The following is a 14,500-nucleotide window of genomic DNA, read 5'->3' as shown; positions in this document are numbered from 1 at the left end:
CACACACACACACACACACACACGTTCTCTCTCTCTCTCTCTCCCTCACTCTCACTCATTCTCACTTTCTCTCCCCCCCCTTCTGGTCTAGGGCGCCTGTCCCCCACGCACACCCGGAGTCCCCTTCACACCAAGGTCTCTCCCGTACTGTCAGCGTCATCTTCTTACTCAGGGTGTTTCTTGCACACTCACACAGTCACCCTCAGACTCAGGGGGTCTCTCACACTCACACACGTGGTCTTTCTCACACGCTCAGTCTTACACTCGGGGATCCCCACACTCCCAGGGCCACCCTCACGCTCGCGATCCCTCTCACACGCACAGCGTCACCCTCCAGCACGCTCTCGCCGCGGCGTCTCTCACGTGCCGCCCGCCCGCCTAGCGCCCGGGTTGGCGGGCCCGCACCCCGCACGCTGCGGCGGCTGCGGCGGCGCGTAGAGTTCGGCCTCCAGGACACAGTCCCGGCCCCGGCCCCGGTCCCGCTTCCCCCGCGCGCCCGCCCCGCCCCCCGGCCCGTTACCTCGCGGGAGCCAGGCGCCGACAGGATGCTCGGTCACTCGACCGCCGCGGCCGCCGCGGCCGCTCAGGCCCCGCCCCCGCCACGTCACGCGCCGCCGGATCGCGACAGAGCGCGCCGCGTCGGGACAGGACGCCTCCCTCCGCGCGGGGCTGGCTTGCGGCGGCGCTTTCTGGGCCTGTGGGGCCGCCGCGGCCTCAGGAATCTGTGGGCCTGGCTCGGGAGTGCGGTCTTAGCGTCTGCGTAACTTGGCTGCCCGTGACCAGGCCCCGCACAGCCCGTTCCTATGTCGCTCTTGGCCATACAGCTTACACAGGAGCTCTAAACAGCCTCCATACCCCGTTCGCCACCAGCCCCTCCCCTACGCACCTTAGTAAGACATAGACCCAGGACCTGTCCTTCCACAGTCACAGCTCAGCCCCAGCTCAAGTCCACTGAGGCCTCCACAAACACATGGACACTGTTGTGCTTCTGTAGCCACCACCCCCCACCCCGCCTCCCTGGGGCTCAAGCTTGAGGACATTTTTCCGTCCTTATCTTGTGTGACCCTACCGACATCCTCTGGAGGGAGCTGCACTCTCCTGTCTTCCCCTACCTCTGGGGGCTCCTTCTCCTTTCCTTCTAGGGGGTCTTTTCCTCTAGTAGCTCTGGGGCTCTTCTAGGGTCCCTGACCTCATGGGCAGCTAAGCCCTCCCCCCTTAGCTTCCTGTCCACTCAAGCCACTACTCTCTTCTGGGACATGGAGTCATTTCCCCCAGACACGTGTTTACAACTGCACACCCTCTAATTCCAGACTGACCATACCCAAACCCCTGCTCCCCATCACCAAGTAACCCAGCCAGAGATGGCCAGCACCCTGGATCCTTCCTCTTCCTGCCCCCCAAGGACCTGCAGGTTTTCTCATGGTTTTCTTCACTCTAACTTTTACAGTAGCCTCCCAATCCCTACCCTCTTCCCCCCACAGGGGAATGACTTTGTATCTCCTCTGCCTAAAAACCCCTCCATTCTCCTACCTATAGACCTGAGACAGTGATCTTTGAAGAACCCTCATTGGTATGCCCTCCTTGTGCTCTCTGCTTGGAATACCCTAAGAGTGAATGAGAGTATGTGGATATTTTGAGTCATTAAAATCTGACCCTTTGACCCCTGGATCTGTTCCTTCTGTCTCCCTGGCTAGGCAGAGGAAGGACTCTGCTCACTTGTGTCACTCAATGGCAACTGGTCCACTTATCCCTGCAACAAACGCATGCGTGACCTGCCAGCATCCAGATCTCTGGCTTTGCTGTCTCATACCCAGTTACAACAACCCACTACAAAAGCCCACTATGCAGGAAGCGCTGAATCCAATGTTCCCCAATACCATCAGTGTTCGTCAGATGAGCAAGCTGAGGCTCAGGGAGGTAAGGAACCTCCCGGGGCTACTTGCCTGGAACTGGTAGAGCTCAGATTTGAACCCCGGTCGGCTGGTGTTAAAGCCTGCTGTGACTCCATGCCCTCCCTCTGCAGCTGTGAAACCAAGGTTGGCAGTGGTGTTAACAGGTCAGGGGTGAGTAGGTGGCTGTAAGGCCCCCAATTAGGAGTGGCATGGAAGGGTGGGTATCAGGGCAGAGCTGGGACTCAGGCTGGGCAGGACCTGGAGATAAGGGTTTGCACCCTTTTGTGTTGTTATCCTCTTACCAAGGCCCGCAATTGCAGCTGGACCCATGTATCGCTAGGCATCCTCACACTCTCTGGACCCCCTTATTCCAGGTTTGGCCAATAACTAGTGCAGTGAGGGGTTCAGAGCGCCCTCTAGTGGCCCAGGTTGTATTGAAGCCTGAAGCCCAGGAGGGCCTGGCTCTGTGGGGGAGGCAGGAACTGGGACTCCCACCACCCCCACTGCCCTCAACCCCCTCTCTTGGCTCAGCACCACAGACAGGCCTGGACCTCACCCCTATACATGTTTCCCTGTATCAGGCTCTCTGTTTCTCTGTCTTTATCCACTTCCATTGGCTCCCAGTCTTGGTCCCTGTCTCTGCCCATCTTGGTCTGTGTCCTAGTCTCAGCCGTTTCTCCTTCCAGATGGGTTCTCCTTCCAGACAAGCTGAAGAAACAAAGCAGAAGAGTGGTGACTTAAAAAGAACTCTAGGGTCAAAAAAAAGATGCTGAGACCTAAAAGCTGAGAGAGGACAAACAGGGTGGGAAGGAGAGTCCAGCCAGGGTGACCTGCAGGACTGTCCTCTGCCCCCAGCTCTGGGGCAGCATGTGGGGCCTGCTGGGAAGGCAGGAGCCACATTCCAATGGGAATGTTTCAGGTCCTGGTTCTTAATCCCAGGAGGGGAAACAGATCCCAGGAGATGGGGCAGGAGGGTAAAGCCCAAATAGGTGCACAGGAGCCATGCTTTGGTGCTGAGAGGACCTATCAAGGGCCCAGGAAAGGTCTAGCCCCTGATTACCTGCCTCTCTAGCCCCTTCACCCCTCCACGGCCTCCCTCCTCTCATGCTCAGAACAGAGCCTCAGCCAGAACAGAGCCTTTACAGCATCAGAATATTTTTATTGCCAGAATCAAGGTACAGCCTGCTTAGAGCTCCATGAGGAGCCCACCATCCAGGAATAAAAGGAGAGAGAGATGCTGGGTATGTTCCCAACAGAGAAAATCCAGCTCCACAGAAACCTGGTGGGAGAGCAGCACAGTTCAGCCTGACTATGGCTCTGGGGTCCCATCCTACAGGCTAGACTCAAGTCTTGGCCTATAGCCATTGCCCACTTGGAGATGACTGCCACCAAGGCAGATCCAGACTCTCAATCCCTGCTATTATAGGAAGATCTGTGAAGTACTTCTGGAACAGACAGAAAGCTACCAGGGGAGCCCCAAGCCACCTGGCTCTCTCAGGGGCCCACTCAAGTTTCTGGGCTAGTCTCTGTGGACTAAACACCACTGAGCTGCCTGGTGGCAGTAGGTGCTGGGCAAGATGGGCAAGAGCCCTACCTCCTCTCAGCCCTGTGCCAGCCCACCTGGGTGGTAGAAAACCCCTAGGGCAGGGTGGTAATGTGGTGGCGGGGTTAACAAGAGAGCAGCTCAGGATAGCTCAGAATGGCCTTCACTGCTTCCTTGAGTTTTCTTCATGAGTACCTAAAAGGCCATGGGACTGGGCCTGCTCTCATCCTTGAACCACAGTCCCATGGCAAAGGGAACCAGCATCAATACTGTGGGTAACAGCCCAACCACGGAGATCAAGGCTCCTGGGACAGAGTCCCCAAGAAATGGAGGGCCACCTGCTGCCCAATCCTGAGCTAGGCTGTTTTTGGAGGTGAGGGAGGTAGGAGTGAATGCCCCAGGACCTGGGAACCACGGAGAACACAACTCGCCCCTGCCTGCAGGAGGAACCAGGCTGCCTCCAGAAAGCCACAGTCAGGCTGTTGAGCAACCAGGCCATAGGGAAGCCAGCAACTCCAGCCACTCGCAGCCAGTAGCAAGCCTACCTGTGGCCAGTGTGTGGGAAGATCACCGTAGGGACCAGGAGCCCATCCCTGGGATCTTTAGGGACAGGGACCACAGCTCAGTAATATCCCTCACAGGAAGGCTGAGGGACCAGGGCCTGGTGGCTGAGTGTAAAAGGCCACAGGGGTATGAGGAACAGATGGCCCCTGAGTTCAGGATTGGGGCCAGGTGCCAGCCAATCCGCCTGCGGAGCCAGTCCTGAGGTCACAGCAATTCCATCAGCAGCAGCATTCTTTCCAGCAAGGATCCCTCAAGTGAGTCCAGACTATTTCTTCCTTCCTCACTCCCACAGAGGAAGGATAAGAAACAGCACTTCCCAATGGCAGACATTTCACAACCCAAGACTGAGGACCTTTGGCAGTCAGTCACAAACTGCTAAACTCATGGGCCGCGCTAGTCCAGGAGGACAAGAGGAGCAGCTGTGGCCACGCCATCCCACAGCCCTGCCTGGCAGAGGAATCAGGGCCCAAGGAGCACACGTTTCAGATAGGCCAGGGTGGTGGCATTGGCCAGCATCTCTATGTGCTCGCTGCCCGGCAGCGCCTGCAACGACACTTGGGGCTCCTGGCGGCTGCGCCAGGCCTGGCACTGCAGGGCACTCTGCAAGTTCACAGTGCCGTCGCCATCACCAAAGCAGATTTTGGGATCGCGGTCCGGGAAGCTCTCATAGTAGAAGGAGTCTGGCGTGGGGACCCCAGTGCCATAGAGGCAGTGCAGGGGCACACCAGGTGGCACCGTGGCTTCGACCAGCCCCTCCGTGTCCTGCCGCATGAACCAGCCATCTTTGAAGCCGATGTCCTGGAAGAAGCGGTGATAGTCCCGCAGTGTGTAGTTGGTTGTGGGTGTGTGCACGAAGACCTTTTCAGATGACCAGGTGTAGTTGTAAGGCAGCAGCCAGCTGGTGGAGACGGCAGACCGCTGCTGCTCCCGGATCTTCAAGGGCCCGATGACCGGGATCCGATTGTTGTCTCCTGCAGGGACAGGGCTCGCTCAGTCTGTGCTCAGGAACGCAAGCCCGCTGGGCAGCACCGTGCCGCCAGGGCCTCTGCGGGGCCCCGCTGAGGGGCCCAGTCAGCACTCCAGCACCTCTACAGTACCATCGTCATTGTGACTCCCATGGTTTCCTTTATTTTTGCTAGATCTGGGAAGCACACGACCATGATCTGTTTCCTTCTGCACTTCATCAGCAGGGATTTAGGCAGCACATACCCACAAGGTGATTCACTGTGTAAATGGTACCCTCCACTGAGCAACCGTCACCAGACTTGTGGGCACTGACCTTGCTGAAGGTGAATCAGCACGCTGGCAGCCTAGAGACACATTCTTCTTTTTCTTTTCTTACACTGAGTTATGAAAATGTTTTTCTTTTCCTAGGCTCAGGCCTGCCGCCAGCCACCCCTGGTCATATCCCACTCATCTGCCTGTCACTGACCTGGGCAGCCAGGCCTGCAGGAGACAAGGCAGGAGGGGAGGCTGCAGGCAGAATGAGAATCCTTCTCACACAGGAATGCCAACAACACAGCTAGTGAGGCCTCTGGGGAGTGAGCTGGAACTTGGAAAGAGGGGCCGTCTCATCTATTCAGGACCCACAGCCAACCATCATCTTATCTCTCTGACTGACCACAGCCCTTCAGCTCTTGTGGGGTCTGGCTGGAGGACCCCTGAGGAAAAGGAAGCCCTTAGCTAGTCCATGACTACCACCCCCCTGTCAGGGCCTGACAGGACAGCTTCCCAGAATCTGAAGCAAAGCTCTAAGGGGACTCACAGGGAGGCTCTGAAAGGCTGGAACCTGAGCCCCACCACAGCTCCTGTCTCAAACTCAGGCATGCCTCCATCTGTCCCTTCAGGTCCAGGCTGGACAGAGTAGATAGCTGTAATGAGTCCTTACTCTATCTGGATTCATTGTCCAGCCAATCCAAGGTCACCACCAGGACAGGCACTGGGTCAACGTGATGGCTACTATCAGTTGACCAACAAGTAGGTCAGGCAGTGCTGATGAAATGAGGAAGAAAGCTCCTCCTCAGATGCTTAGCATAGCTATGGCTCGTGGCTCCTTAAGTAAGGGGCCGTGGGCTCACTCACGGTCCTAGCAGAGGGAGGGAGGAAAGCCCCAGAGCTATAGCTGGCAGGCTCTGACAGTCATGAAAAGGCAGGTGAATTGGGGAGGAATGGGGAAGGAGGTGGCTTTCCCCACTGCCAGGCAAGCAGGCCCAAAGAAATCTGCACCTGCTTCCTCCCTGCATTACCCACAAAGGCTCCCCACTGCCACAGATGGAGATATAACTCATAAACAGGAAACTGTAGCCCAACCTTCCTTCTGTGGGGCAAAGGTGGGCATGAAGAAAGGGAGAAGGCTCCCCCAAAGACCTCAGGTCAGACCAAGTTAGGCCAACCAGGCCAGAGCACAGCGTATGTGTGTACACATAGGCACAGGCAAGCACCGTGTGACCAACAGTTGTGCCACTGCATGGACACGCTGTAAAAAAATGTACATGGATAACCAAGGCCATCAACTAGAGAGACGAAACTAAGTAGTGTTACGTTCTCTTTTGGAAAAAGAGATGTTTGGAAAAGCATACCACTCTGGAGAAAGAAGGATCCTCATCCAAGAGAAGAGACACGAGGTGGCCCAGGAGGACACTGTTGCAGGAAAGAGAGGGCACCATCCCTGACATCAGCACCCCACACTGGGTCAGGCAGGGTCTTACCTGAGGCCAGGACACGCCAAGTCTTGGCCACGCCCCCCCAGGGCGCACCCAGTGCCACAAACGCACGGATATACTTGTTCTTCCAGGCCTGGGGCTGTCGCTGCAGAAAGTAGAGTGTGTACATGTTGCCCATGCTGTGGGCAACCAGCACCACAGGGCCCCCGTACAGCTGGTGCATCTCCTCGATCATCTCCCGGAGGGCCAGGAAGTAGGGCCCGTTTTCACCTGTAGGCCAGAGCCAGGCAGTGGTCATGTAGGAGGGGTCCCGGGGCCTGAACCACTAAATGTTCTTCAGGCCAGATCCAGGACTAGGTGGGTGCGGAAAACTCTAAAATCCAAGTGGGAATGGTCTGGTTTCCCCTCTTTTTCCAGGAAGGGAGAAAACCTAGGAGCTCCTTGTCTCCTCCTCAGCCTCATTATCTCTCCTCAGGGCTCAGAGGCCCAGAGGGATGGGGAAGGACGGGAGAGACTGACTAGGGGTGACAGCTGTGACTGCTGGGGTAGAGATGAGAGGCCCTGGGGGCAGGGGAGAGCTTGGGGCCTATGGTGGCTGTGACCTCCTCGTCCCCATCTCCCAAGACATCAGGGAAGAAGCAAGAGTGACCACTTACTTGGGGCTCGGCGCCAGTCGTAGGGGGCCCCCCGGACATCCTCACCCCGTGTGTAGCCCCAGCCTACAAGGCTCTCTACCATGGTATGGAAATAGGAACCTGTAGACAGAAACGTATGGGAATTAGAGAAAGTACAGCCAGTGCCAGCCACCCACACCATGCCCAGAAAGGAGACTGTGACATCCACTGTAGAAAGATCCCCGAAGGAGTGCTATAAAGGTTCTGTGGCTACACTGATTAGAGACAGTTTACAGGCTACCCTTTCAAACTAACAGCATTTCTCCCACTCTGGGAATACAGCAGAACTTCCAGGCCCATTCCCGGGAGGGCACGAGGAAGGGCTACATACCCACACTGCTTTTGCTGGGGTCCAGGAACTCTAGTGAGAAAGTCTTCCCAAAGCCAGGGACGCGCACATCCACACCATCTGGGAACTGGGTGGCCCGGGACGTTCTGTTATAGATCAGCCTGTCAGGGGACGATACTGAGCTGGTGATCCAGAGGTGACACTGAACCTGGTGTGTCCTAATCCTGCCCTGTGTCCTGAGCCATATTCCCTTACTACCTTTATGTTTGGTAAGAAGTATAGGGGAGACTACAAGAAACAAAGCAAGTTTATGAAGCACAGATCAGAGTAACCACACCCACCCGAGGACCCCAACCAAGACTCATTCCAAAGATTAACCCAAGGACCCCCGTCAAGGCAGTATTTCCCTCGCAATGTCATCCACCTCAGAATGCAGGTCTTGGATTTGGTTGGGAAAGAGAAGTGCCAGGACTGGCTCTGCCATCCAGATCACACTTGACCCAAAAGGGAGTCAGCCTAATCTTGCACGCTCCCATCGCCCCATCTCCGTGAATTCAGCTCCTACCACCGACCACAACACATCACAGGGCAAAGGAGAGGGTAAGTGTAGCACACAACAGAACCAAACAGAGAAACCCCCACCTTAGGGCCTACACATCTGTGGCTGCTATGTGGATGGATGGACATGGCCTGGAAAAATGATGGGACAGGATGGTGGGAGACAGGAGGAAAGCCTTGTTTTAGGCCAGGAACTCTGTTCTGGCCTCCTTGATACCAAGGAGGAAAATGTGCCCAAGAAAACACAGGCCATACCTGCAATCCTTGGTGGCCCTGAGTCCTAACCCCCGAAGATCAGCCACAGAAAGCTGACAAGATATGCAACACTGACCCAAATAACAGATCCTGGGGGCCCATTTTCTCTAGGGCAATCTGTAGATGAACCCAATGGCCACTCAGCAAAGTGTAGAAAACTTTCTACAAAGCCAAAGCAGCTCCAAACAGGTCAGATGTCCAACGAAGGCAGACAAGCCCCTCTCAGTATCAGCCCGAACCTCCCATTGGCAGTACCTGAGACCACGTCTCTGGTATAAAAATAGAATTGCAGATCAACAGCCCAGAAATAACCCTGATCACGCACAGAAGAGGAAAAAGTCAACAAAGCAGGTATCATAAACAACAGGGAAAGGCAAGGCACCTGGAGAAACAGCTAGTATGTCTCCAGGAAAAAAATTTAATTTGTGAGACTCCATTCAGCTCAAACATTTACTGAGCACCAACTGTGTTCTTGGTTCTGCTGCTATGAAGATAAAAGAGATACAATCTCTGCCTTCAGGGAGGTGGGTCTTAGCTCAGGGTCAAGCAATTCCGGATTTAAATCTTGGTTCCGCCACTTATTAGCTGAGTAACCCTAGGCAATTCTGTAACCTTTTTAGAGCTTCCAGATTTCCTCATCTGTAAACAGAGTTTGTTTTCAACCTGTCTCATAGGGGTGCTATAAGACTAAATGAAAGAGTATTTAATGTGGACAGTGCCTATATTTGATAAGCAGTAATTCCCAATATATTATTATCTTATTAGCAGGGAAACATCCTTGGAAACAAAGTTTGGCACCTGATAAGGATGAAAAGAAACAGGACTGTGGCTTGGAGGAAGGAAAGGTTAAGAGCTCTGGGGAGTGGCAAGGGAAACTTTCCAGAAGCACCAGGCTCAGGTTTTAAAGGGTGAATGGGAGGGAATTTATCAGGCAAAGGGTGTAGAGGTAGAATTCAGGCTGAAAGAACCGCATGTAGAAAGACGTGGAGGGGCGCCTGGGTGGCTTATACGGTTAACTGGTGCTTTCGGCTCAGGTCATGATCCTGGGGTCCTGGGATCGAGCCCCACACCCGACTCCTTGCTCAGCGGGGAGCCTGCTTCTCCCTCTGCCTACCGCTCCCCCTGCTTATGCTTCTCTCTCACTGCCAAATAAATAAAGTCTAAAAAAAAAAATAAAGAAAGAAAGACAGACAGACAGACATGGCGACCTGGTATGTGCCAGGAGGCACAAGCAGCTGAGGAGCCAGTGGCCAACTCAGAGGAAAGGGAAGGGGTGGAGGCCATGATGAGGTTATGAATAGGGCTGGAGCACAGAGTCTACATTTAAGGGGGCACCTGGATGGCTCAGTCAGTGGAGCGTGCAACTCTTATCTCAAGGTTGTGAGTTCGAGCCCCACGTTAGATATAGTGATTACTTAAAAATAAAATCTTTATTTTTTAAAAAGATTTTATTTATTTGAGAGAGCGAGTGAGCGAGAGAGAGAGAGAGAAGGAGCCGGGGGAAGGGCAGAGGGAGAGGGAGAAGCAGACTCCCTGCTGAGCAGAAAGCCCAATGGAGGGCTCGATCTCAGGACCCTGGGATCATGACCTGAGCTGAAGGCAGACGGTTAACCGGCTGAGCCACCCAGGCACCCAAAATAAAATCTTGAAAAAAAAAAAAAAAAAAAAAGAATTCATGCACAGGCTGTGAAGCACAAGGTATAAACTGGAGAGGATAAGGACAAGAGCTGTAGAAAAGGGAAGAAAGTTCTGGCTGGGAGGGTGCAGGGGTGGTGCCAATCAGACTGAGGAAATGAGAAGGACAAGAGGTCAGTGACCTCAGGGTCTGCTGAAGTGGGAATGAGACAGAAATGGGTTCTTGAGATTTCTCTAGGCTGGGTTGGTGAGCAGCACCCCATCTGTGCCCCAGCCCCCACCTGATATTGTCAATCCAGCAGTCAATGATGACAGGCAGCAGCAGTTCGAGGTTCAGCCAGAGTGTGAAGTAGCTGTCTGTCCTCTTGGAGCAGAGGTAGTGCACAACCGTTGGCTTGTCTAGCTTTGCCTCCAGCTGGTTGCCCAAATCACCGGGCACTGCAGAGGGACACAGAGCACGCATGAGGCCCGAGACCTGTTAAGCTGGGGACCCCTGAACCCAAACGCCTTCTACCCACAGCTGTCCTAGGCTACAGAGTAGGGCCTTGTTCAGTCAAAGGAGTGGGAAACAGGACAAAGCACTGGGCCACTTAACCAACCAAAACTGAATCCAGAGAAGGCACTCCAGGACAGGCTTGTGGAAGGGGGCAATGAACACAGGCGGCTGCCAGCCTCCTGAGAGCCCAGTAAGGTTCCAGAAAGCAGACCATCTGGAAAGCCCTAGCCTCTCAGCACACCCAAACCCTGTGGCAGAGATGGCTACCCTGAAACATCACACCATTCCAGCCACGGCCCAGTAGGGGGTGGTGGCCCAGGCCCCAAGGATAACCTCTCTGCCCAAGCCAGTCAATAGACCAGCTACACAGAGCCTGGTCTGCACAGAGCCCTGGGGCCCTTGTAACACTCAAACCCATCCCCCTGGCTTCATAGCCCAATATTAAGGACCTTCCCAGAATATTTGCTCCCATTGACCTTTCAGGCCTCACCTGCTTCTATATGCCATGCTTTTGACACCTTCCAAGCACATTCCCATTTAGAATCCATAATCACTGAGTGAACAACCAGCTCTTGGCTCTCCTGGGCATTGTCTGGGCTCTACGAACCCAGCCCTGAGGAGGGCATGCCCTCCCTGTACATCATCTCACAGTGTCCTCAGAGCAACCATGGGAGGCAGGTATGGCACCTGCCTTTACCTCGCTTAACAATACAAAGTGGGGAGTCTTCAGCATGACAATGCAGAGACCTTGGTCACTGTCTCCACCAAAAAAGAATTGGCTAAAAGAGGAAGTCACCAGATTTGCTGTGCCTGAATGCCCTTTGTCCTGGACAGGCTGTGCGGCCTCTAAAAATAGCAGTGGTCATTTCTCAAGCCCCTTTTGCTTAAAACTAGGACAACAGATATCTATGTACCTTTCACCTCAAATTAACACTGGGAGAGAACATCCTTACTATGCCCACTTCACAGATGAGGAGACTGAGGCTGAGTGGTGTAGAAATGGCTTGCTACAGTCTCCTCCTGCCCACTTCTTTTGTATCGCTTCCCTGGTCTCTGCTTCCTCTACTACCAATTTGGGTCTCACTCATAGAGGCTGGTCACCCTTGGATGCTGATCCTCTGATGGCCAAGGTCAGGTCCCTGCTCTGTGCACAGGAACAGCTCTTCCACTGCACACCATGGGGTTTCCCAGGATTAATGCCAACACCTTCACTCTCTGAGAAGCTAGGGAGATTAGGATTCTGTGACTGGATGGAGTGTGAGGCTCCTCTGCTGTGACCTAGGATAACCAAGAACTGAATGAATTAATGAGTGCAGTTAGCACCAATCCAAGCAAAAAGGCTGTGTGCATCAGGGACCACACATTTCCCAATGCTATATGCCTCATACTCAGAATTCCTTCAGCCTACCCATGGCTCCTTGTGGGCCTAAAGGATAAAGTCTAGATGACCCAACCAGTCAAAGGCCCTGCACAATCCACTCCTCCCCCAACTCCATTCCAGACAGCCTGCACTGCTTACCTCCCTTCCTCTAATATGTAGTTTCCTCTTCCTGGAACTCTCTCCTGGCCTCAGCTCTAGCTACAAACTCCAGGAAGCCTTTCCAGACTGGGTTGGCGGACTCTCTGTGCTTGCCCAACACAGACCTCACCTCTGGGGATCCCTGCAAGCTTAGGGAACATAGCGCCATGTCTACCCAAATCCCATGGTGAACCTGAGCCCAGCATCCCCCTGGGGTATTTCCTGGCCTAGAGCTCCTGATGGGGGCCCCCTGGGACCACGCTGCCTACCAATCCTACCCTTCTGCGATCTGCATCATCCCCATTAAAATACTCCCATTAGAAAGAGCATGGGGGTCATGCTGTAGCAGTTCAGTATGTAACATATACCTTAGAATGTCTCTGCCTTAAGGAGTCCTGGCTGGCCAGCAACTGAATGCTCGAATGAAGCATCCAAGGCCCTCAAGACAGAAGTCTCATCCCTGTCCACCACCACAGGGAAATACTGTGGCTCCTGTATGGTTGCAGGGGCAAGGATCAAGGGGGGGATAGGCAGGGGAGATCATCTAGTCCCAATATAGCCCAGTCCAAATTGGTCTGGCAGGGATAAGAGTACAGGCATGTTTCTTGACATCTGTTCATAGGCATTGTCCCAACCCTTACCTCTGTCTTTAACCATCCTCAGATTCCCTTAGGCCTCCTCCCTCAGGCCTAAGGCCACCCATACGATAAGTTTGGGGTGGGGGTTGGGGTCTTGGTGGCAGGCTAGGAGAGCCATTACTTTCCCCAAAAAACTTCCTTTCAATAATGCCTCCTGAAACTTATAGGGCTGGAAGGGTCGAGAGAGACAGCCTCTTAGCCATGCCCAAACCAACAATGAGGACCCTGGGGACCAACTCGAGAACACCCGAGTCCCCGCCGACCCTCAGGAGTGGGGCCAAAGGACCTCGGTCTCTCCAGCTAAAAACAGGGCATAAGGCGAGGCAAGGCTTCGGACTGACGTAGACGGGAGTACTGATGGACAACCGCACCGTAGCCCTCCCACTTACCCCATATTCTACAGGGGAAGGTAAGCAGAGGTTGACCACACCCGCGCCCAGCATGGCGGGAGGTGGACGGACAGACCCAGGTGACAAGACAGACAGTCATATGCTCCCCCACCCCATGCTTAAAGCAGATGCAGACCTGGAAGATAGCCCCCCCGCCCCCGCACCCCGTCCTGCCGGACGCACGAACACACGGACCCACGACTGGACGCGCGCCTCACCCAGCACCACGGGAGGGGGACGTCCAACCGGGAGCGCCGGGTCTGCCAGCAGCAGGAGGAACAGGACGCCACCCGGGAGCAGCGCCGCATGGTAGGGACAGAGGCGAAGACCCATCGCGTGAGACCCCCAATACAGGTCCAAGGTGCGGATTCAGCGCTCTGTGCTCGCGCCTAGGCCGGAGCGGCGGCGACGCGCTTAACCCCGCCGCCCGCACACGGCCACAGCGGCCGGGCCAATCAGGATCCGCCTCCCCCAAAAGGCCTGCCAATAGGCACTCGCCGCCAGGCACGTCCCTCCCAGTCAGAGCTCGCCGCCCTGCCCCTGCGGATCCCAGGCCAGCTCCTTGGACCGCGCCGCGCGCCGAGCGCATCGATCGATCGGTGCTCAGCCTGGTTTCTCGGCTTAGTCCGGGACCCGTCGGACCCAGCTTGTGCGGCTGGATATCCAACCCAGCTTTGTGTACCCAAAGTCCACGCTGTGCAGCCCTCACCCCCAATTCCTGGCTCGTCCTTGACGTGGGATCTGGACCGTGTCGGGACGAGGGCGGATTCAGGGTCCAGTGCTCGACGCTGCTGAGAAACCCTGGTCAGAGCAAGAGGAGGAAGGGGAGAAGTGAGTCCCGGAAAGTTATTGGGCCTTGGGGTACCGGGAGCTGACCAGAACCTTTGTGCAATCCCCACACCGACTCTTCACACCTTGCCCCGACGGCACGTGGGTTCAAGCAAGGGGTCCAGGGGCCCCCTGCGTCTGTCCAGGTATTATGAATGCGGGTGGGACAAGTATAGACCAGGTCAATGTGTTTTGCTTCCAAGTTAGAAGGCTGCCCGGCCTAAAGTTTTATTTGCGGGCAATATGGAGTCACCCCTCCAGACCGAGCAGTCCTGGTGCCCCGGAGAAAGTGTGTTTGAGCCTCAACCCTGTGGCCATGGGCCATTGGCAGATGACCGAGCAGAGCAGGACTGGTGGTGTGACCAGGGAGTCCACCTACCATTCCCACTCCACGGAAACTAGAGATCCAAAGAGGACACAGACTCCCTGCTTGAGGAATCAGAGTCAAATAGAATGGGCAGATTTGACAGCTGGCAATATGACCAGCACCATGAGTCACTCTAGGATAGGGAGACCAGTATGTTTGGATACGGAAAGTCTTGATCCTCCACACACTT

The 14,500-nt window shown here is 55.0% G+C and overlaps 2 protein-coding genes across 6 annotated transcripts in view; both read right to left on the bottom strand.

The window, feature by feature from the left end:
• Nucleotides 1–616, bottom strand: part of SLC7A6 (solute carrier family 7 member 6) — a 35,543-nt gene extending 34,927 nt beyond the window's left edge. Inside the window, exon 1 of one of the 4 annotated variants that reach the window (XM_040633498.1) lies at nt 521–616. The gene's annotated coding sequence lies outside the window, so the exon portion shown is untranslated. Of the gene's footprint in view, nt 1–322; nt 462–520 lie in introns of those variants that run through there. The other 3 variants (XM_040633497.1, XM_040633496.1, XM_008702421.2) reach the window with 3 other exon arrangements.
• A 2,414-nt stretch (nt 617–3,030) lies between these two features.
• Nucleotides 3,031–13,547, bottom strand: PLA2G15 (phospholipase A2 group XV). Of its 2 annotated transcripts, none has more exons than XM_008702422.2 (6): nt 13,334–13,542; nt 10,355–10,511; nt 7,668–7,786; nt 7,319–7,417; nt 6,708–6,932; nt 3,031–4,970 (listed from the first exon to the last, which is right to left on the bottom strand). In XM_008702422.2, exons 1-6 carry the CDS (start codon nt 13,446–13,448, stop codon nt 4,459–4,461), a joined length of 1,227 nt encoding a protein of 408 aa, XP_008700644.1. In that variant the 5' UTR covers nt 13,449–13,542; the 3' UTR covers nt 3,031–4,458. The 2 variants fall into 2 exon arrangements, with proteins under 2 accessions (XP_008700644.1, XP_040489429.1); XM_040633495.1 differs by having other exon boundaries at nt 4,719–4,970; nt 6,708–6,807; nt 13,334–13,547.
• Between the last annotated feature and the right edge of the window lie 953 nt (nt 13,548–14,500).

Source organism: Ursus maritimus, unplaced genomic scaffold (assembly GCF_017311325.1).
Source record: "Ursus maritimus isolate PB19 unplaced genomic scaffold, ASM1731132v1 scaffold_19, whole genome shotgun sequence".
NCBI classification, from domain to species: domain Eukaryota; kingdom Metazoa; phylum Chordata; class Mammalia; order Carnivora; family Ursidae; genus Ursus; species Ursus maritimus.
This window is presented reverse-complemented; position numbering and strand designations above follow the sequence as displayed.

Coding starts and splice junctions, on each gene's coding strand:
- PLA2G15 (XM_008702422.2), bottom strand. CDS start 13,448: ATGGGTCTTCGCCTCTGTCCCTACCATGCGGCGCTGCTCCCGGGTGGC. Junction 7,787..10,354: donor TGCTGGATTGACAATATCAG/GTGGGGGCTGGG, acceptor GTCCCCTGACAG/GCTGATCTATAACAGAACGT. Junction 7,418..7,667: donor CCCCAGCAAAAGCAGTGTGG/GTATGTAGCCCT, acceptor TTCTGTCTACAG/GTTCCTATTTCCATACCATG.